General features: G+C 47.3%; 1 protein-coding gene across 2 annotated transcripts in view; it reads left to right on the forward strand.

Moving 5' to 3' along the window:
• AMOTL1 (angiomotin like 1) overlaps nucleotides 1–21,185 on the forward strand; it is a 154,016-nt gene that overhangs the window by 106,254 nt on the left and 26,577 nt on the right. For both annotated transcript variants that reach the window (XM_080816054.1, XM_080816055.1), the window contains 2 exons: nucleotides 4,580–4,724; nucleotides 6,133–6,222. In XM_080816054.1, coding sequence (XP_080672180.1) covers nucleotides 4,580–4,724; nucleotides 6,133–6,222 — 235 coding nt within the window. The remainder of the gene's footprint in view (nucleotides 1–4,579; nucleotides 4,725–6,132; nucleotides 6,223–21,185) is intronic.

Consider the following 21,185-nt stretch of genomic DNA (forward strand, 5'->3'; position numbering starts at 1 on the left):
CCAAAGGGTCTGGAGCTCCCTGGAGTCAAGACCAGACTTGGCTCAGAGACCTCCGGATGCCTTTCCTGGAGGGGAAAGAATGAGAGCCAGAGAGAAATGGGCTGCCTGAAGTGTGCGGCCCCACCCCCACCTGGTCGGACCCCAGGAGCTGGGAAACAAGCACGCTGTCTTGTGGCCTTGGCTGTAAGTCCCTGCTCAGACCCAAGCTTGCCTCAGACACCTACTGGGGCAGATTCCTTCTAGGCGCAGTCTGCACGTTGGGAAGGAGCTCCCCAGCCCCTCCTAGGAAGTAAGTCGTTCTTTCTTCTCCCTGATGAAGCCCTGTGGCAGAGAGGTCCAGGAGTTAGGCAGACCCACCTGAGGGCAGTTTGGTCCTGGGTCTTCCCACACGGATGTGTTTGAATAGTGGAAGGAGCAGAAATTGGGAGGTCTTGTTATTCTTGGTTGATTTTTTTTTATTATTATTATTAACATATACTTTTTACTGACCTGTCACGAACATCGCTGTCTTGATTTCGGTGCACATTTCTGTTTTGAAAAACCAAATCAATCTCCCAGGGGCTCAGCTTCCCCACACAGGCGATGATTCTTAATCTTTGGGGCCAAAAGGATTTTGATGATTAAAAAAAGAAAAATCAAAAGCGGTTTCCCTTCTGGAACTCAAAACTCCTTCAGTCCCTTGAATATTACAAATGGTTCTATGGTTACTCCACGTCATGAGTCAGTCGTACGTCAGACTGGAATTGTCAGTTTGAACACACAGCTTTTAATGGAGCCTGCTGTGTTCATCACTCGTCCCGAGCTGTTGTCCACAACCAGTACCAAGAGACACAGGGCCGCCTGAAGGCTGTGACATAACCTTTTGCAGCTTGTGTCCCCGAGGTGGGCCTTGTCCCAGGTCCTCCCTATGCATGGGCTGCCGATCTCACTTCTTGGTGAGGATGACCCTGGTTTTGGTGGAGACACATGTGGCTCCCAAGGATGGGCCGCCCTGTGCCAGCAGTAATATCCAATCTGGGATACTCAACAGTGTTGGGACCCTCGCAGAGTTTCACTGTGAGGACAAAACCAGAAATAGATGAATTTTTAATGACAGGCCTTAGCCTACGTATCCTGTGCCAGGAACACAGCGGGAAGGAATGGCTACATGCGGAGCCTGCCAGAGCGTGGCCTATCTAGGAAGACCCTGTTTCCAGAGAGGCACAAGGCGGTGATTTTCACTGTTAGTGTGGGACCGACAGCTGAGGACCCCTGAGAGAGTAGTTATCGTTTTTCCTTTCGGCCATGCATTTTGCTTCTCTTTCCTCCCAGTTTCCCTGAAACTAATTAACGGACAGAGTCTGCAGTGGGACTGGACCACGGGCCTTTGAGAGGTTCAGCCTCAGAAGCTGTCAGGGCCCAGGTGGGCATGGAAGGGAAAGAGCCAGGTATTTCCCGTTCCCCAGGCTTGCCTGAGTGGAGACCCTGGTCTTTGGTCAGCAAACAGTGGTGGCTCTGATTGGGCCCTCTGCAGCTGAGACCGCAGGCCAGTCTTGTCCCGTGGGTCTCTGGGCTGTGCATGTGAAGGGGCTCAGGGAAGACACCGGTATCTCAAGCTCGGAGTAGCTGAGGTTTTCTCTCTCTCTGCTTCTGGTTCTTTTCTGGGACAGGGAGTGCTTCTCTGTGGGATCCCAGGGGCTGTGCATCTTGGCCGGAGAGCTTCCTGACACCGGCCTGAAGGGAAGGCAGTTGCCGTGGAGGCAAACCCGGGGCTGTCTCCATAGGATCCTCCTGGGACTCTGAACTGGCCCGGATGTTTTCATATGAAAGCCAACCTGTCCAGCCTGCCCCTTGCCTTTAGCAAATGTCAGGGGAAGCTTCCGTGCTCTGGACGTGGGGGACAGGTGGTTCCTGTTCTGAAGGAGTGTGCAGTCAAGTCATAGACTGAAGTGAGACCGAAAATTCTGAAAATGATTCTAGGCCAAGTTCTCACCCCTAGGGATCCTCGCTTCATGTCCCTGAAAGGAGATCATTCATTTTTCACTTGAATGCTTCCAGAGGAGAGAAGCTCCCTCCTACTGGGCCTATTTCTAGAAAACATAGTTTGGAAATTCTCCCTTCTGTTGAATCAAAGTCTGCATCCCTCGGACTCGCTCCATTTCATCACAGCTCTGTCCTCCCTAACACACTGAAGGGGACGAACGTCTCCATCACGACTACGGGAAGCTGCCGTTTCCCACAGGAAGTACCTTGTCCTGGACCGAGACCTTTGCCCTTTCTCACTGGGTAGCTCCCAGCATGTAACCATACCCCAGTTCCCGATTGTTTTAGGGTTTAAGATAGTAAACCGTGCTGCCCCGGGGATCCCACAGTCTCCTTGTATAAAGTGTGCTGAGGGACGCGCTTCCTGTGCAGGAGAGAAGCTGCGATCGGGAGCAGTTGACCCGTGCCTGAGTCTGGCTTGAGGAGTTACCTGTTTGAGGAGTCATTCGTCAGCCTGCGTTTGTGTCAGGGGCAGGGCGCAGTGTCAGGACCATAAGGGCCGTTTCTGCATTCAAGGAGCTGACCGATCAGAGACGTAAAGTACATACGCAGGACAGAATTCCAGCCAGATGAGAGTACTGTGAAATCAGCCCGTGGAAAGTTCCCGTGCTCTGTGTCCTGGAGGCAGGCTCCGGGTTGTCCGGGGCTTGAGCCAGCAGCACCGGTTGCCTGGGGGTGCCTCAGCGTCTCTGCTTCTGAGGACTAGGTGACGCCCTCTGGCCCGGAAGGGGACTGTCCCCGAGGCATCCCCATCTGCCCGAAAACAATGGCCACCTTTATAGAGGAAATTAGCCATGTATAGGCGGTATGTTCTGAAGCCATCTCTTTTGAAAACAAAATTAAAAGGAAGAACATAATTTGCAGGAGGGCTGTGAATAGAAGTTAGGATGTGCTGTTCTCTCTCCACAGTACCACCAATTCACGATCTCATCGGAAGAAACAGAAAGGCCTGTTGAGATGAGGGGACCAGGAAAGGATCAGCTCTGGCGTTAGGAGCCCTTTGGGAAAATAACCTGGTACTGAGGGGCACCTTGGTGTTCCGCCTCGCCCTGGCGGGCTGCTACTTTTCAGAAGCCCCCACACTGTCCAGCCTCTTCATGGACCTCTTCCCAGTCGTGTCTTCCCGGCTCCGTTGTAACCTCTGGGACACTGATCACATTCTCCCTCCTCCAGTGTGTGACACCCCTGGCTTTCTGTCTTACTCACCAGCTCCTCTGTTGCACCTGCTGCGAGGTCTTGATGGCCCCCCCCCCCAACGGTGCAAGTCCTCCCTTTGGGTGTAGCTCCCGCCCTTCCGTCTTCCTCTCATCCCTGGACTTCCTGTCATGTTAGAGACACGCGCTTCCTTTCGTGGCCCTGTGCCGTGGCTCCCGCACGTCTTCTGACTAGAATGCGAAGCCTTTGGTCGTTTCTGCTTGGCAAAATCCTGTTCATCCTTCGAGGGTTATTGGAAGTAGCATTCTCTCTGACATCTTTCTGAAAGAAGCCTGTTCTTACCCCTGCAAAGTGACTTTGTTTAGGCTATGAGAGCATCCAGAACCGCCACACCCCTTATCTTGTTGCCTTGGAGAAGCGCATGTGTCTGGGGAGAGGCCAAGGCTAGACCATGAGCACCCCGAGACCAGAAATTATCTTTACCTTGTTCTTTGTCCTTGGCACCCAGACACACAGAAAATGCACGGTCGATACCTGCTCTCTTAGGATGTGTGTTACTTACAGGGGTCTCAGCGGGGACTTTCTGATCTGAGCGGTTGGGGTGCAGGCAGTGAGGGTGCCTGGCTCTTGATGACAGAGCTCTCCCGTGGACTGACCCAAAACACGGTGCGGGCCTCTTGGTGCCCAGTGAGGGGCGCTACTGCTTCAACCCTCCCCTCTTGGCCTGAGGGCCCAACTCTGAGCAGCAGTTCCTCAAGGTTCCATGCTCCTCTCTCCTGCATTTATGCTATGGAATGGTAAAATGGGAGCTGTTGGGATCTACTTCCAAAAATGTACAGCTATAGGGGACTCCTGTTAGGACAGTTAGAGCGACTTGGTACAGATGTAAATACGCCAGTGACAAAAGGCACAGCCCTTGACTTAGTGAAGGGAAGAGAGAACGATCTTCACCCCGTATCGTTCAGTTCCTTCACATGAAGAGGTTTCCTGTGGGGCATTTGTCTATAATTAGATACAAGTCCTGTGTCCTTATGTAGACACGCTCCTAGACGGAGGGGTAAAAATGCCTAACGATGCCTCTCCTTGTGTGCATTTTATGTTCCTTGGGGGTTGGGTAGGAGGGTGTCTGGAAGAGCACCGGACTTGGAGTCTGGAAACGTGGGTTCTGCAAGGTGGCATCGGGCAGTCCAGCCAGACTTGAGAACCAGTCGTATTCCAGGTTCTGTTGTAGCCCTTCCAGGCCAGAGGGGGTGGGGAATCGATGGCACCATCTGTAGACGGTGCCGCCGGAGATGTGGAAGGGAGACCCCGCCTTCACGGCCGGCGTGTCCAAGAATCAGCCTAACGAAGGCCCCAGTGTGCGTGCCTGGAATCCCACCTTCATGCCGCTTCTTTCTTGCAGTTTGAAAAAGAACTTCAGAGAATTTCAGAAGCCTATGAGAGCCTGGTCAAGTCCACTACCAAGCGGGAATCACTGGACAAGGCGATGAGAAACAAACTGGAAGGAGAGATCCGGAGGCTTCATGACTTCAACAGAGATCTCCGAGGCACGTCTGGCCCCATCCGCTTGCTCCCTGCCCTAGACTCCCATGGAGCTGGCGGCCTGCTTTCCGGGCCACGCTGTATCCAGTAATCTCAGGAAGTCCAACCACCTGGGGCAGGGGTGCTCAAAGAGCAGGACTCTTCTTTTCTCCAGTGTAGGTTGTGGGTTGTGGGTTGCTGCCCTGGGCCTGAGAAGTGGCAGCTTCTAGGCACGAGCCTGTGAAAGTGAGGGAGCGTGTGTGTAGCTCCTTCCCTGCTTTTAAGGGTCTGCGTCAAACTGACTCCGTAAAATAAAAATGGAACTTCAAAATTGAAAAAACAATAATAAAATAAAAGTACTTAGCGTGATTTGTGACTCTGCGAAGAAGAATGTTTGAAAAGACCAGTGTTGGATGCCCAGCCCTTCCCACATCAGGCTGAGTCATTAGGTAGCCTTCTTTGAAAGCCATCAGTCAGCTCTTGCTATATAGAGTATAGAAGACAGAGCTGGACAGCATTCTCAAAGCCCCCAGTTGTGAAAACAGTAGATATATATAAACTCCCCGGAAACTGGAAGCCACCTGCTGTAGGATGTTGGCAGTCTCCAATGAAGAATGACTTAAGCCATAACATTTTACTTGTCTCTCAGTGAGCTAAGCCACTTTTCAGTTGCCTCATCGGTGAAAATAACATACTGATGGTCTCCAGTGGCTAGAGCCTACCCTTCCCATTACCACAAGTCCTTTTGTCTTGGGAATCATGGACATTCCTCAAAGACTTACCAAACTGAATTATTGAATTGAATAAATGAAGACTTACCAAGTGGTTTGAGCAAACATAGAACTCTCTAGGTAGAATCTCCATCCATTTTGACTTTTTAAAAAAATTTTTGATTTTTAGCTCATTCTTATTTCTGTTTTTGGCTTCCCAGCTGCCCGTAGCAGCACAGGCTAACCGTAGGGCTGGTGGTCAGGGATAGACTAGGACTGGGTCTGAGGCCAAGGACATTTAGCTCCTTTTCAAGGACTTCCGAACAGAGGTTTTCTGGCCTTGCACATAGCTATATGATTCTTCTCAGAACCCGTGCTCCTGCTGCTGACCCCAGATTTTATTTTTATTTATTTATTTATTTATTTGAGAGAATGAGAGTGAGCAAGCATGAGAGGGGGAAAGTCAGAGGGAGAAGCAGACCCCCGGCTGAGCGGGGAGCCCGATGAGGGACTCGATCCCGGGACTCCAGGATCATGACCTGAGCTAAAGGCTCACTCAGAACAACTGAGCCACCCAGGCACCCCCAACCCCAGATTTTAGAACCTAGTCCTCTTGCCAAGAGGGATTCAGCTTGGGGCTCCTGGCACCCATGTCATTTCTTGCTGGGCTGGTGACTTTGGGTCTACATGCACATCTTTGTGACCATGTCTTCTGTGTGTGTAGATCGCCTGGAGACGGCCAACAGGCAGCTGTCCAGCAGGGAATACGACGGGCACGAAGACAGAGCTGCAGAGGGGCTCTACGCTTCCCAGAGTGAGTCTCCACGTTTCTCTGTCCCCACGTTGGTATTCTTAAAAACTGGGGGCCTGAGGAAGGTATCTTGTTAATTTTAAGTAGGTTTCTAAGTAGGCGGTTTGCCCCTTGTGTGTTCATGTCGCCTAGAGGCTGCTGGGCCTTGGAGGAGGCCCTCCTAGATCTGCCAGACATAAAGCCAAGGTTGATTTCTCTTATTTCAGTGATGTTTATATTCTGTCTTTCTGACCTACAGTTTCTCTCTGTTTCTCTAGAACATCCTCCAAGAAATAGCAAGGTCACAACCTTTACTTCCACTCACCCCTTTAAATGAGGCACAACTCTTTTCCTCCACGGAGAGGGAAGGAGGCACCTGGTGGGATCTGGTCCTCCTGGCATGGTTTTGTGCTCCTTAGGGTGAGCGTTTCCTGGCTGCCCCTTGTAGTGTCCAGTCACCGAGGGTCCCACCTTGCACCTCCAGGTGTGGCACTCGTTTGCAGAAGACACTGAGCCCAGAATAAAATGATCAGTGGCAACGTGGGCCTCTAGATTTATTGGGAGAGTATCTTAGTCTTTTTTACCAGAGGCAAATGATAGAAACAAAGGGGTTTTGAGAAACCATCAGTCAGGGTTTGAATCTCTGCAAATCCAATGTATGTCACAAGTGTAAAAATTCAACTCTTTTTTTTTTTAAGCTGTTTAGAAAATTGGATTTATTTTTGTATCGTAATTCTCAACAACATCGTGAATCAGGTGTTCACAAACTACAGATAGTTGCTTCAAACAACAGAAAGTCACGTGTTCAGGCGCTGGCTGTCCCTTGTATGATGGTTTTCTGAGGCTTGGCCCCTGAGTACAGCCCTACATTCTCAAGGCAGGGAAACAATCAGTTCAATTTTCTCATTTCTAAAACTGTTTGGTTGGGTTCAAGCTCCTTGATTTCCCCCAAATTTATTCATGGTAGCACTCAGTTATTAGTCTCAGTTTCGTGGTTTAAAATTCTCTTTCGGCAAATGGAGGCTAATACCATTGAGGGATTTTGCCATAGAATCCTCGGGTGTCTTGCAGGTAACTTGGCCTTTGTTCCAGATTTATATAAACAGCAGTCAGCATCTTGAATGATTCACTTTCCTAACAAATTTTATCTCTTCTCATGGGCACACTCCACCCACCCTCTCATCCGAGCTTTCATTCAAAAGAGGAGTCATTTATACTCTCTGCATTTAGGATTTTAATACCTGGATTTGGGTGCCCATGTGCCTGGGTAATAGGAGGTGTCTTGGCGGTTACGTCAGGAATGTCACCCTGCTGGGACTCACCGTCTTGTGGGGGATATTATTTTGTAACTTAGCTCGGGTCAGGGTGGAAAAGCCAGTTAGTTTCACCTGAGGGGCCTTTGCTCCTGCCTCCCAGCCCAGACTATGGTGATGGAATAATAAGATTTGGGATTGTGTGAGTTGAGAAGTGTTCCTGAAAACGCTAACCTTCTGACTGAAAGCTAACACATCAATAATACAGGCCAGGAGAGCCTTCCAGCTTTACAGGGAATGATTTGTTCTGTGCAAACATGCCTCGCTGTGTTCCACAGGCATAAACAAGATGGTCCAGAGGCATTTTCAACTGCTTAAAGGTATCTCAGTGTTGATGTTTAATGTCATTGAATCTAGGCAGGGTGTTTGAAGCAGGTTTGCTACCCGTGATGTCTAACAGATTTTTCAGTTCCTAGTTTACATGATATTTGTGCCTTTTCCTCTCCTGGTGTGGCGAGAGATGGTCTTGAGATGTTCTTTCAGTTTGCAAATAGGTTTTCTTCTCAGTGAATTGTAAGAACTCTTTGTATATTAAAGAAATTAACATGTCCTCTACTGTGTATGTTGCAGATATTTTCCTCAGTTTTTTAATCTTTGATTACAGTGTTCTTTATGTTATAAGAGATATTTTTAAGTAACCATATTTATACCTTCCAGGCTTTATATCATGCTTAGAAATGCTCATTGCTCTCCAAGATTATAAAAATATTCACCTATGTTTTCTTCAGATATGTTTATGATTTCACTGTTTACAAGGCTTATATTTTTGAAACTAGTTTGGGAGGCACAATAGAAGGCAAACTCAGGAGGGAGACTAATTAACAGAGATGTTGGTATCTAGACAAGAGAGGTAGAGGTTCTGCTGTAAGACAGAAGTAGTGATGGAGGGTAGGGGACAGAGTAGGAAGTGACAAAATTAGTAGGACTCAGTGACCAGTTGAGTAATGGCAGTAAAAGAGCCCGAGAAAGGGGTGTGAGTGAGCAACTGGATGGATGGTCACCCTTTACCAATAAAAAGCAGGAAAACCAGGTTGGGATTAGATAATGAGTTTGAGCATGTTGGGTCATCTTGCTCTGCAGCCCATAGCGGAGTAAGCAGGTATAACAGTTGGTGCAGACATACCCAGAAGCTGGCGACGGCCAGGGCCCTCTGTCAGGCTCTGGCCTGTGGGCACACGTGGGCAGGCATGAAGTACCAGCCCTCTTCATGGTTATTAATGTGTTCCATTATCTGTGTGTTCTTTTAGAAACTCTAAAACTCTATTAGAATATTTTTTAAATACTTGGTAATCATACTTACAAATACTCAAAAGGAGCCATCCTTTTCAAGGGAAGCTTTGGAGATTCTAGCCCTTGGGTAAGAGAAAGCAAGACTGCAGACCAAAGAGTAGTGACTTCTCTGGATAACACAAGCCAAGGAGCTAGGGCTATGCCACAAAGCCCCCAGCAGACACCTTGGCTGATGAAGAAATTGGAGGGAAGGGGAAAGTAGAGACCGGCCCATTCGAATTTTTGTTAGGTGTTCATGTTGAATCCAGGCGTCCAGGGCCATGAGGGCCCAAGGAACTCGTGCAGTGCGAGGGGTCAGCAGGCGTTCTGTAGAGCTCTCTCGGGTGGTAATGGAGGGAGACGGTTCTTTCCGGCCTGATCACTACTATCTCTGTTGCCCAGGGTAGTTTGCCTTTGAAGACTGAACTCTCTGCTCTTACATTGGAGCCTCATGAAGACCTTGGTAGACTGTCGATGTGGTTACTACTTAGCACTGCAGAGTGAAATGAACATTAAACACAGTGATTATTGTGCCCCTCTTGGTCATGAAATTTGTCCATATTAGAAATTGCACTGGGGGTGCCTGGGTGGCTCATTCCATTAAGCATCTGCTTTTGGCTCAGGTCATGATCCCAAGGTCCTGAGATTGAGCCGCACATCAGGCTCCCCCACTCAGTGGGGAGCCTGCTTCTCCCTCTGCCCTCTGCCTCTCCCCCCTGCTTTGGCACACCCTCTCTCTTTCTCTCTTTTTCGCATGTGTGTGCACACCCTGTGTCTATCTCTCAAATAAATAAATAAAATCTTAAAAAATAAAAATAAAAATCACACTGAATTAAGTGTTTAGGGGTTTGATGACTTTGAGGATTTTTTTTTTCTCTATCACCTCATGGACTTGTGTCATGCACTTTAGAGAAATTTGGTTCTATTTTATTTTCTGGGTTTGCTTGTTTATTTTTCTGGGTATTTTTGCAGTGAAATGGCTCCTGGAAAACGGGGCATCGAGCCAATCCCTTTTTTGTCTATGTGAAACTGGGGCTTCTTTGTCCTTTAACCTCTAACTTACTGAGATCCCTGGTTTTCCCATCCATTTGTCTCCCACGCACATGCACTCATGCGTATCCTCACACACACACCCACACAGAGCAGAGGTGGGCCGCTGTCCACTAAAGGCAGCACCCGGGGAATGTCTGTCGTCACTCTTAGCTCTGTCGTCTCAGTGAGTACAACCGCTTTAACTCTTCCTTTCTGAAAATGGATAACTCTGCAGAATTCCCGTGCCATTAGGCCAGAAAGCCAAAAATAAAATATTAGATGCAGGGAAATTAGACTGGTAAAGATGATTGTCTCACGTTCTCGGGTTGAGTGGGAGCTGATGAGCTGAGGTGTGTGTGTGTTTTTCCAGGCTAAAACCAGCTGCGTTTTCATGGCGTGTGAGAACTTGTCTCTACGACCCCTTTGGGATTCCTTAGGCCCTCCATGTTCAGCCAGATTTGGTTAAACTTTAGTCTGTGTAGTTAGATTCTGGCTGTTAAATGGTGTTCCTCTCATAAAAAAAAAAAAAAAAAATTAAAAAAAGATGTTTTAGGGGCGCCTGGGTGGCTCAGTGGGTTAAAGCCGCTGCCTTCGGCTCAGGTCATGATACCAACGTCCTGGGATCGAGCCCCGCATCGGGCTCTCTGCTCAGCAGGGAGCCTGCTTCCTCCCTTCTCTCTCTGCCTGCCTCTCTGCCTACTTGTGATCTGTCTGTCAAATAAATAAATAAAATCTTAAAAAAAAAAAAAGATGTTTTAGACATTCAGTTATTTGTCTAAGTTGTTGAGTAATGGCCGTAAATAAGTCAGAACCATATGGGTTTGATTTCTCTTGAAATTCTCGGTGGGTTTGGAAATTGATACAAAAACATATCTGTGACCAACCTATTTTAAAATTACAGCGATTTGCCATTTTCCTTGTGTCTTGTAATCATCCTCTTACTCTTGATCCTGTTTGAGGTACTTTGATTTTCTGTCTCTCATAGAATATGAAAGAGACTGATACAGTTTCCTGCAAGAGCCTTCCTCTGGTGTTTGTGGTTCCTGGAAGGGCTTGCGTGAAACACAAAACAGAAGTTTCAGTGACATAAACACTGGTTCCGTTGACCCACATAGAGTGCAAGGAGATTGTTCTGAATCCTCACTGGGCTTCATGACATCACATGGTGGGTTTCCATTGGGCTTCATTAGGAAGGACAGGAGAGAAGTTGTTACCTTTCCTCAGGGCCTTCCCGAGCTTATGGCTTCTCCCGGCTTGGAGAGGCGCCGACTACAGCACTTACTTCACCTGCGTTCCCCGTGGCTGTGACTTCTTTGCATGGATCCCCTCCCCTAGGTGGGAGAACTGTAAACATTCTTCACCGATAGCCACAGTACCCACCCCCAACCCTCACTAAAAGCCCTGGAACCTTTTTATGTACTTGACGCTCAATAAATGTGTATTGAGGGAAGGGATAAAAGTGGAAAAATCCTTGTAACAACAGGCTGGAAATTCTCCTTCTGCAGCATCAGTATCAAAATGCACTCTTTAGCTCAGTATCTGGAGATATTTGGAGATAACGTGGGTTATCCTCAGTTACTTTAAGACATTAGGCAAATTAGTAAAAGAACTGTCAGAATAGAAGCAACTTAAAAGTGCTCAGGTCGGGGACGCCTGAGTGGCTCAGTGGGTTAAAGCCTCTGCCTTTGGCTCAGGTCATGATCTCAGGATCCTGGGATCGAGCCCCGCATCGGGCTCTCTGCTTAGCGGGGAGCCTGCTTCCTCCTCTCTCTCTCTGCCTGCCTCTCTGCCTACTTGTGATCTCTGTCTGTCAAATGAATAAATACAACCTTTTAAAAAAAAATGCTCAGGGGCCGCCAGGGTGGCTCAGTCAGTTGAGTGTGAGACTCTTGGTTTTGGCCCAGGTGGTACTATCAGGGTTGTGAGATCGAGTCCCACATCGGGCTCCACACTCAGCGGGGAACCTGCCTGAGATAGTCTCCCTTTACCTCTCCCTCTGCTCTTCTCCCTGCTCCTGCACACACACACATTCTCTCTCAAATAAGTAAATAAATTTAAAAAAAAAAATGCTCAAATTCCCTTTTTGCCTTCCCTTCCTCTTTTTTTTTTTTTTTCCAAAGTAGGAAGATACTGAAGAAAGAGAAGTCCTTTACTAGTAAGGACACTATATTTAATAGTATCTTTCTTGAAATTTGGTATTAATAGAGCTGACTTTGGTTCCATTGACTCCTTTTCTTTTACTCCCCTGTGGTTGTGTTGGAGATGAGAGTTGGCTCTGGTATTTGAAGGTTTTTGTAGCAAACAGCCAGATGCTCATGCTGTCAGCCAGATGCTCATGCTGACCAATCTGTAGACCATCCCAGACACTACAGATGAGTGTCTGGGTGAAGGGAAAGGACCATGAAGCCTGCCAAGGCAGTATCACTTAAGTCAAGAGAATTTTCTTGCTCTAAATTAACTGATTTTCATTAAAGATGGCCCCTATGTTTAATAGGACTGTGCAGTCCTAAATATTAAAGGTTTTTAGGCACAGGCTCAAGCAAATAATGTTGGATCAGTGGCTACATCTTCTAAATCCTGGCCTTTCACGAAGATACTCAGTGAAAGATGCTTCATCTCTCTGTACCTCCCTTTCTTCTAAAGAAATGGAATCAATCTGATTCAACCAACAGGGCTGTGAGGAGGGATAACCAGGGATAGGAAAGGCAGAGACTCGATACAGTGCATTCATTCTGCAGTACTTCTTCCTGCTCCTTGCATCCTTCCTCTGCTCACCTTCTCTGGCAGGACCTGCCAGTTTGTGGGGTGGGGCAATGGGCCATGTTCCCAAAGAAGGCCCACTAGCTCATGCAGCCTTGCTGAATTTGGAAAGCAGAGTGTGTGTGTGCTTAAGCCACTTGATCAGCCTTGACAGGCCGTGCTGAGAAACTTCAAACCTACACGACAACTGGCAAAGCATACCCAGGCCACGGGGCATCTGTTTGTGTTCAATGGAATCTCCCCAAGTGTGAAAATTAACATCAGTCAATGTAGGCTGATTTTCCGAGCTTTGAGAACCAGAGCTGGTTGAAGAACCGTCTCTTGATCATGCGTTGACACTGGTCTCTGACAATTGACACTTGGCATTCCAGTGAGGGGATGGAAAGAGCAAATGTCTGTGACTTTATTAGGATCCCTGTTTCTTGGACTAAGACTTTGGTGGATGGATGGATGGATGGATGGATGGATGGGTAGAGTCAGCACAAAATGAAAATCAGTGCTGAAGTCTACCTTTCATGTGCCGTCAGGAGACCCTCACTTTCCTTGACCATTCAGAACCAGGAGATCCGGGATTCCAGGTCTCCACTCACATTAAATGGCAACTGTCAGAGAAGTCTTCCTTTTATATCGTCCCCCGACGCTGGGTACTTTTCCCCTTGTAAAGGCTCATTCACAGTTACACATAAATAACTGTTTGGATGGTTGTGTTCTGTGTTCCTCACTAAACTGTACACAGCATGATGCTTGGGGCCCTGTCTGTCCTCACCGCTGCAGTCTCAGGTCTTTGCATTTCCAGAACCTGATACAGTGCCTGGCCCTTAGAGTCATTTAATAAGTATTTATTGAATATTGAATACAATCATGATGATTGTCATTTAACCAAGCAGGTATTGGCTGTCTACTCTGAGCTAACTGTGTTTTAGGCCACAGGTCAGCAAACTCTTTCTATAAAGGGCCAGATGGTAAAGAATTTTAGGCTTGGGGGCTGTCCCTGCTCCCGTCTGTCCCTCTTGCCTGAAAGCTGCTGTAGTTGCTCCATATGCCAGTGGGCATGGCTGAGTGCTGGTGACACTTGATTGACAGAATCAGGCTGTGGGATTTGGTCCGGAGGCCATAGGGTACTGACCTCTGTGGCAGCTACTACTCACGGAAGGAGAGAAAAAGCAGGAACCTCAGTAGGACGATGGAAAAGAAAGATCTCCTGAAGTAGCCCCTACATCTTACTTTGTGAATTGCCCTAATTTAGAAACCAAGATGTCATTGTCACTGTCGTTCCTAGGAATCCTCTTTTACTTCATCCCTAATCGAGGGAGCATGATTGTCATCATTGTAGATGCACTGAGACGCGTAGAAATGCAGTCACCAGACTTAGCTCCTAATGAGGATCCAGAATTTGCTAATGAGGGAGATGGGGCTGGTGGTCCTGGATGGTGAGGTCTTCGTGCCAGAAATTCCTGCCGTAAGCAGCCTTCTGTGAGCTGAGGTCTGCAGACCTTGGAGAGGACCTTGAAGGTCACAAATGTGGTCCCCAGAAATGCATGTGTGCTCTGAACCAGAGCTCATTAAAAGGCCATCTCATTGTCGCTGTGAAAGACAGTGTCGTCAGAGGCTGCTGAGCTGATGGTTTAAAGCTTATCCTGGGGCGCCTGGGTGGTTCCGTGGCTTAAACCTCTTCCTGCGGCTCAGGTCATGATCTCAGTGTCTTGGGATCAAGGCCCGCATCGGGCTCTCTGCTCAGCAGGCTCCCTGCTTCCCTCTCTGTCTGCCTCTCTACCTACTTGTGATCTCTCTCTCTCTGTCAGATAAATAAATAAAATCTTAAAACACACACACACACACACACACACACAAAACTTATCCTCTGGCGGAGCTGCAGTTTGCTCCTTTGGATCTGTCCTCGAGGTCATGCTTCAGGCCAGCCTGGCTGTGGTCATCGATGAACTGTAACAGCTGCCAACATTAACTGAACGCTTGCCATCCTCCAAGTGGTACCTATAGCCTCTACAGGTACATGGTGTCTTTTGGTCCTTCCAACAACCTGTGAGGTCGGTCTCAAAGGTATTGTACAGACAAGGACTCTGAGGCACGGGAAGGCTGAGTCCCTTGTCCATGGTCATGCAAGGTGGTGAGCGGAGCAGACAGGTTTTCAATGCACTTCATTCTGAGTGTGGAGCCCAGGCACGTGCTGAGCCGGCAAGGGGAGGCCCTTCTTGTGTATCAGGAGGCGGAGAGAACTTTTAATGTGAGCGAGGACAGTGGCGGACTCCCGGCAGTCGTAGAACTCCTTCAGTGTAACCTGCATGTCTTACTAACGAAGAAACTGCAGCCCAGAACAATCCGGTGGTTTCCCCAAGGCCCCATCGCTGTTGAATGGCTAAGCTGCGATGAGAGTTGGAACTTCCTTTTTCTTATTTTTTTTAATAAAGATTTTATTTTTTTATTTATTTGACAGACAGAGATCACAAGTAGGCAGAGAGGCAGGCAGAGAGAGGGGGGGAAGCAGGCTCCCCGCCGAGCAGAGAGCCCAGTGCGATGCGGGGCTAGATTGATCCCAGGACCCTGAGATCATGACCTGAGCTGAAGGCAGAGGCTTTAACCCACTGAGCCACCCAGGTGCCCCTATTTTTTTTTTCTTCTCCTCTCCAAAGGTCATCTCTTTTGATTCTTGGGCTGATGAATGATTTCATATTTTTATCTCAAGAAGAATCTGGGATAGTAGGGTGGGTGTAAATAATTCCTTCCTGGAAGTGTTATTTGGTTGCAAATTATTTAGCCCAGCACTGTGACTCCATAATAATGTCTTTGGGTCTTCTCAAGTGAGTTCTAACTATTGGAATTAATATTCTGTGCTTCCGACTTCTGTATCTGCCTTTGAACCCTGGCCAATTGTAACAGAAGGCCTTGTTGGGTAATCCAGTATCTCACTTCAAATACAAAAACAAAAAATTGTTGAGACCAGAATAGAGCTCAGAGTCTTAAAAAAAAAAATTTTTTTCTCAAAATATCTGTGAAATTAAACGTTTTGTTCTTGAGATGGTGAAAAATAAAAATTAAGCAGAATACAATGAGTAATTCTGCGGTACGGTTCCTTTACAATTCGTTTTTGAAACTATTTTTGGTTCACGAATTGTAGTGAGAGCATACAGCTGGATCTTAATGGAATCTGAGGACTTTGAGAGGACGAAATGTTTGTTGTAAGTCCAGAAAATTTGGTCTTAGACCATTAAAAATAAGCTTGCATCTGTTACTAATTTTCTTTTTGCTTACAAAGACTGTGGTTTGGTAGAAAGAAGAGAAAGAAAAGGATTGGTTCAAAGCAAGTTACAAAAATGATAATGGGAGGGAGGTGTTACAGAAGTCGAAGGAGGCAGAAGATGTAACTGTGGGCCTCATATTTCTTTGTTCTTGGTCAGTCCTGGAAGGACTGTTTCCCAGGTAAAACAGCTTTCCCAGCGTAAATGTCACTCTGAGCCAGGTGCTGGTGTTAAAACTTATCTGCCATCCAAAGGGCCCATTCGAAAGTCATAACTTTTTATTTATACATATTCTTATAATGCCTTAGTTAATGTCCTAATCAAAACAGAATATATATATAGTTACACATTTGAGGTGTATGATGTGTGAGGCAATGTAGCAACCACCATAGTCAAGGTATAGCCCGTGTGGATTCCGTGGCCCTTTCCTTGCCTCCCCCTCCCCCTGTGAGTCTTCATGTCCCTGCTCTCTGTATTATGCCCAGGTCTTATGGTGGTTTTCTAAACTGGGAACCACACTATCTGCTGGGTCATACCTGGAAATAGAAGTGTCCATGGTTCATCTTTTTATATTAAGAAAAGACAAAAATAGAGAAGCAGTCTTCTCTTCTCTGATGGTTGTAGAAAGTGTGGTTTAAAATCGAGGCACGGACATGTCTGCAGTCAAACCAAATGTCCTGTCTGTCCTATATTTCTGGGGCACTGTTCACTGCCTAGTTTGTTATCTTCCTGTCAGCAGTGAGAGGGAAATAGCAGTTCATTTTTATTTCAAGTAAAAAAAAAAACAATAATAAAGTGGAAGGTTGAGCTGTACCTTGAGAGGCTGAGTGGATGCGTGGGTGTCTACTCAGTCAAGCAAGTTAGCAAGCTGCAGAGGTCATAAATTGAAGTAGGTTAAAAAAAAACAATAAACCAACACCTGTGAATCATACCTGAATGTGTTAGTACAGTTTCCAGCATGAAAATGCCATATGAAAACCAAATGAGAGAAAATTTTATTTTAAGAGATTATATTGTATTCAAGAAAACTATATTTATAGAAAATTATATTGAGGAGAACTACTGGTATTCAGGTATTTCTACCATATAGCTAAGGTAGCTTACTTTGGGTGCAACAAACTCACATTGAGGCCTGGATATTAAAGAGCCATGGATAACTTATATAAAATATAAGTTATATGCTTTAACAAAATCTGCATTTTGTGATATAATGAAAATATAAGGATGTTAAGACCAAAATGTATTATTTCCGTTTATTAGATGACTAGAATATTTCCTGGTTATGTTTTGTAGCTTTCTAGTGATAAGGACCTGAAGCTATTGTTTAAAAAAATTCTTTTTTAAGGTTTTTATTTATTTATTGTGTGAGAGAGAGCATGAGCTGGGGGAGAGACTGAGGGAGAAGCAAGCTCCCCGCTGAGCAGGGAGCCTGATGCAGGGCTTGATCCCAGGACCCCAATCATGACCAGAGCTGAAGGCAGATGCTTTACTGACTGAGCCACCCAGGTGCCCCTGAAGCTATCATTTTCAAGTTTTATTTTAAAGACTGGGTTAGAATTCCATCACGTGTCAGTAGTATCCTCTTCCTCGATAAGCTGTTTCCTAATCTTGCCATAGCTGTTCCCCTGTGAAAAAAGATTGTCTTAGATTCTTTTTTTTTTAAATATTGAAATTCTGATTTTGATTTTGTTTTTTTAAGTTTAATTTTATTTTTTCAGTGTTCCAAGATTCATTGTCTTAGATTCTTAACATCCTACAGAGGTAGTTTGAAGTACACTCGGTAGGAAGGTTCATACAGGCAGACACGGGCCACTATATGTGGCATACAAGGCAGAAGATGGTAAGGACTCATCGGACAGCTCCCCCCACCTGCCGCCCCCTCAACAACATGTATGAGTTCAGGCTCTCCCGTGCAGGAGAGATCTGTTTTATCAAAGGAATCAGAAAAACTTCTTGCAGGGTGGGTCTTGAAAACCGTTTCATATTTTAGGGTCTTCTTGCTGCCTTAGTACCGTGTAAAAGAGACAGTCTATTTTCCTTTTAAATGGAAAGGAAATTCTAAATTTAAGCTGAAAAGATTTCTGGTTGAGACCGGGAGGGGGAGTGCCTTCTTCAGAACCCCTCTCCTCCTACTCAGCACCCCCCACATCCCTTCTCTCCCCTCCCCCTCCTTTCTCTGCCAAGTCTCTACTACAAAACAGTTGGGTTAGAACTCCTGTTCTTAATTTCCGTCACTGAGAATTCATTTAAAAACAGTTCGCTCTCTGAGCCATGTAGAACAAGCCCCCACTGGAGTGTCCCCGTGTTTGTTAATAGGCCTACTTAGCCACCCACTCACAACCTCTGTCTCTAGTCGCCGGCGGAACCATGGCAACCTGCTCTTAGCTCCTCGGAGGGCTGGAGCTACAGACCCTTTCCAGAAATCACAAGCTGCCGTACCTGAGAAACCTTAAAGACAGCGAAAAGCCAAACAAGCAGCATATGGGGTTAGCGTTGTAGTGTATTACTTTTCTTATGTCTGAATTAATGAGTGTGGCTTTGAAGGTCGATCATCTCTCCTCTTTCACATCAAATAAGCCTTGTGTCAGTAGCTGACTCTTCTCTGATGTAAACAGTGCCCTGTCTGGATTATATTTGGGGGGTCTCTTTCTGGGTTCATTGGTTTGATGCCGAAACTGAGGTGAGCAGGTGAGGGCAGTGGCCCAGAGTGCGCTCCAGTGTAAAAATATCTTTTTTTTTTTTTTCAAAGTTATTTATTTATTTGAGAGAGAGAGAGAGATCACAAGTAGGCAGAGAGGCAGGCCGAGGGAGTGGGGGGAAGAAGGCTCCCCCCTGAGGAGAGAGCCCGATGTGAGACCTGATCTCAGGACCCTGAGACCATAACCCAAGCCGAAGGGAAAGACCCAACCCACTGAGCCACCCAGGCACACCGCGTAAGAATATCTTTGAGGCACAAAGAACCTGCATAACGTGCAATGAGTTAAATGATATAGGTCCTATTGTCTCTGTAGTCACACAAGCTCAGAAAACAGAGTTTCTCTTAGTGTCAGTGGGAGTTCACTTACCACACAGTGTGTAGCTGGCCCTTGGGATCGAGTCCTGCCCAACATCTGTCCAGTGTTATAAGACACGGTGCCGGGGAGCTCAGAGCCGAAGCATCCCTAAGGAAGAAAAGACAGGAGAAGACATTTTAGGGAGAGAATATGGCAGATAATTATTTGGACACCTTTTCACAAGAGGGATTCTATTTCATCAGCAGCACAGAGAAGGTTCTGGTTGCCAGAGCTGACAGCGTTGGTGTTGGGCACATCCTCTGAGGTGTTACCAACTGCCAAGACTTTTCTTAGTGGAGAAGGAGTAGACGTTTAAAGAAAGAGGACTGGGGGCACCTGGGTGGTTCAGTGGGTTAAAGCCTCTGCCTTCGGCTCAGGTCATGATCTCAGGGTCCTGGGATCGAGCCCCGCGTCGGGCTCTCTGCTCAGCGGGGAGCCTGCTTCCTCCTGTCTCTCTCTCTCTCTGCCTGCCTCTCTGCCTACTTGTGATCTCTGTCAAATAAATAAAATCTTTAAAAAAAAAAAGAAAGAAAGAGGACTGAGTGTCTTAGTGATCTTTCATTATGAAAAGAAAAATCTGCCTGAGCTAGCTTAGGGCCAGAGAAGAGGACTGTTTTCTGAGAACATAAGGGTGTGAGGGAGCACCGAGGCAGCGAGTGCAGGCAGATCTCGTGAGGTCTAGGGGCCCAGGCTGTCTGTGAGTATCAAGACAGGGTTGTGTTTAGGGGTATGTGGCTGTCCGTATGACTGTTTTCTTCCCTCCTTGTAACGCAGCCTGGACTCTCACCCACCTTTCCCAATCTCCCTGCTTGAGTCTTCATTCTTTACAGTATGGCTTTCTCTGTTTCTCCAAGGAACATGCTAGAATATGGCTGCTAGTGGAAGAGCTGGGTTACCATCCAGGTCAGCATCACACCTCTCCCTGGCTCCCACTTGCACGTTCCCAGACGAGAGACACTGACTGGCCTAGCTTGCATACATGGCGCCTCAGGTTGGACCCCTTCAAATGCGGAGCGCTGGGCAGGGCCAGATGAGGGGGACTTTGTAGTACGCTCCTGGCTGTTTATCAGATTAGCCCTGTGGGTAGAGGCTTGTACCTATTGTTCTTCTTTTTTTTTTTTTTTTTAAATTTTATTTATTTATTTGACAGAGAGAGAGAGAGAGATCACAAGTAGGAAGAGAGGCCGGCAGAGAGAGAGAGGAGGAAGCAGGCTCCCCACTAGCAGAGAGCCCGATGCGGGGCTCGATCCCAGGACCCTGGGACCATGACCTGAGCCGAAGACAGAGGCTTTAACCCGCTGAGCCACCCAGGTGCCCCCCTATTGTTCTTCTAAATTGAGTGTTAGCTGACTTCGTGGAAGTTGTCTGCTCCGTGGAGATCCCGTGAGGAAGCTCGTGCCTTGTGCAGGCTGTCTCACACCAGTGCTGGACGTGGGGCCTCTGCTGGGGTCCACGGAGGGCCTGGCCACTGTCAGTCGCGTCTCCTCTGACTCCTGCAGTCTACGGCCTGTTCTCTGGTAACATCCTTCACATTGTCTCTACTCAGGGCGGCCCAGAGACTGGACTCCTAAAACCAGTCTCATCGGTCAGAACGAGACTTCTGGTCATTGGATTGTGCCTACCTCGTCTTCCCTTGACTCTGTCACCACCACTCCCTCTTGCCACATCCAAGGCAGTAAGAATGTTCTTGAGAAGTGCCAGGGAAATTATTGTGCAAAGCCAGGTGCCCAAATGAGCTAGTTGTGCATTGCCATGTGAGCATATGGGATTTTGGACTTGAACAGAGTTAGCTTGGTCTGTGTTGATGTCTACACACATCACACACCAACGATGTGTGTGATCTAAATCCCCAAAGAACCTGCAGATGAATGGGTTAAACTGTGGTTCTGGCTGAAAGGAGAAGAGAGGGAAGAGAAGACCTATCTTTCACCTTCCACGCATTCCAGTAAATTAGTCAGCCCTTGGTCAAGGTGGCAGCAGCTGGACCCCCATCCCTCTAGTTACATGGGGCTCCAGGAAAAAACTCCTCAAAAACCCATTATCTCAAGAAAAGCCTAGAAATTGATACCTGCTTGAGAAGAGCCAGGTCACAGCTTTGCTCCCTCATGAACTCCAGCCAGAGGTTGGAGGGCTGCATTAAAAACTAGCAGTGTGGCCCCCGAACCTCCTCCCACCAAGTCCGACCCCACATACGGTCTCTGTCCCCGGGACGCCTCAGCAGAGGTGGCTGGGGCCCACCATTCTGTGGTTCAGCCGGGCAGTCTGGCTTGGTGCTCGGAGCCTATGTGCAGAAACCGTGTCCCCAG

Source organism: Martes martes, assembly GCF_963455335.1.
Source record: "Martes martes genome assembly, chromosome: 10".
Taxonomy (NCBI): domain Eukaryota; kingdom Metazoa; phylum Chordata; class Mammalia; order Carnivora; family Mustelidae; genus Martes; species Martes martes.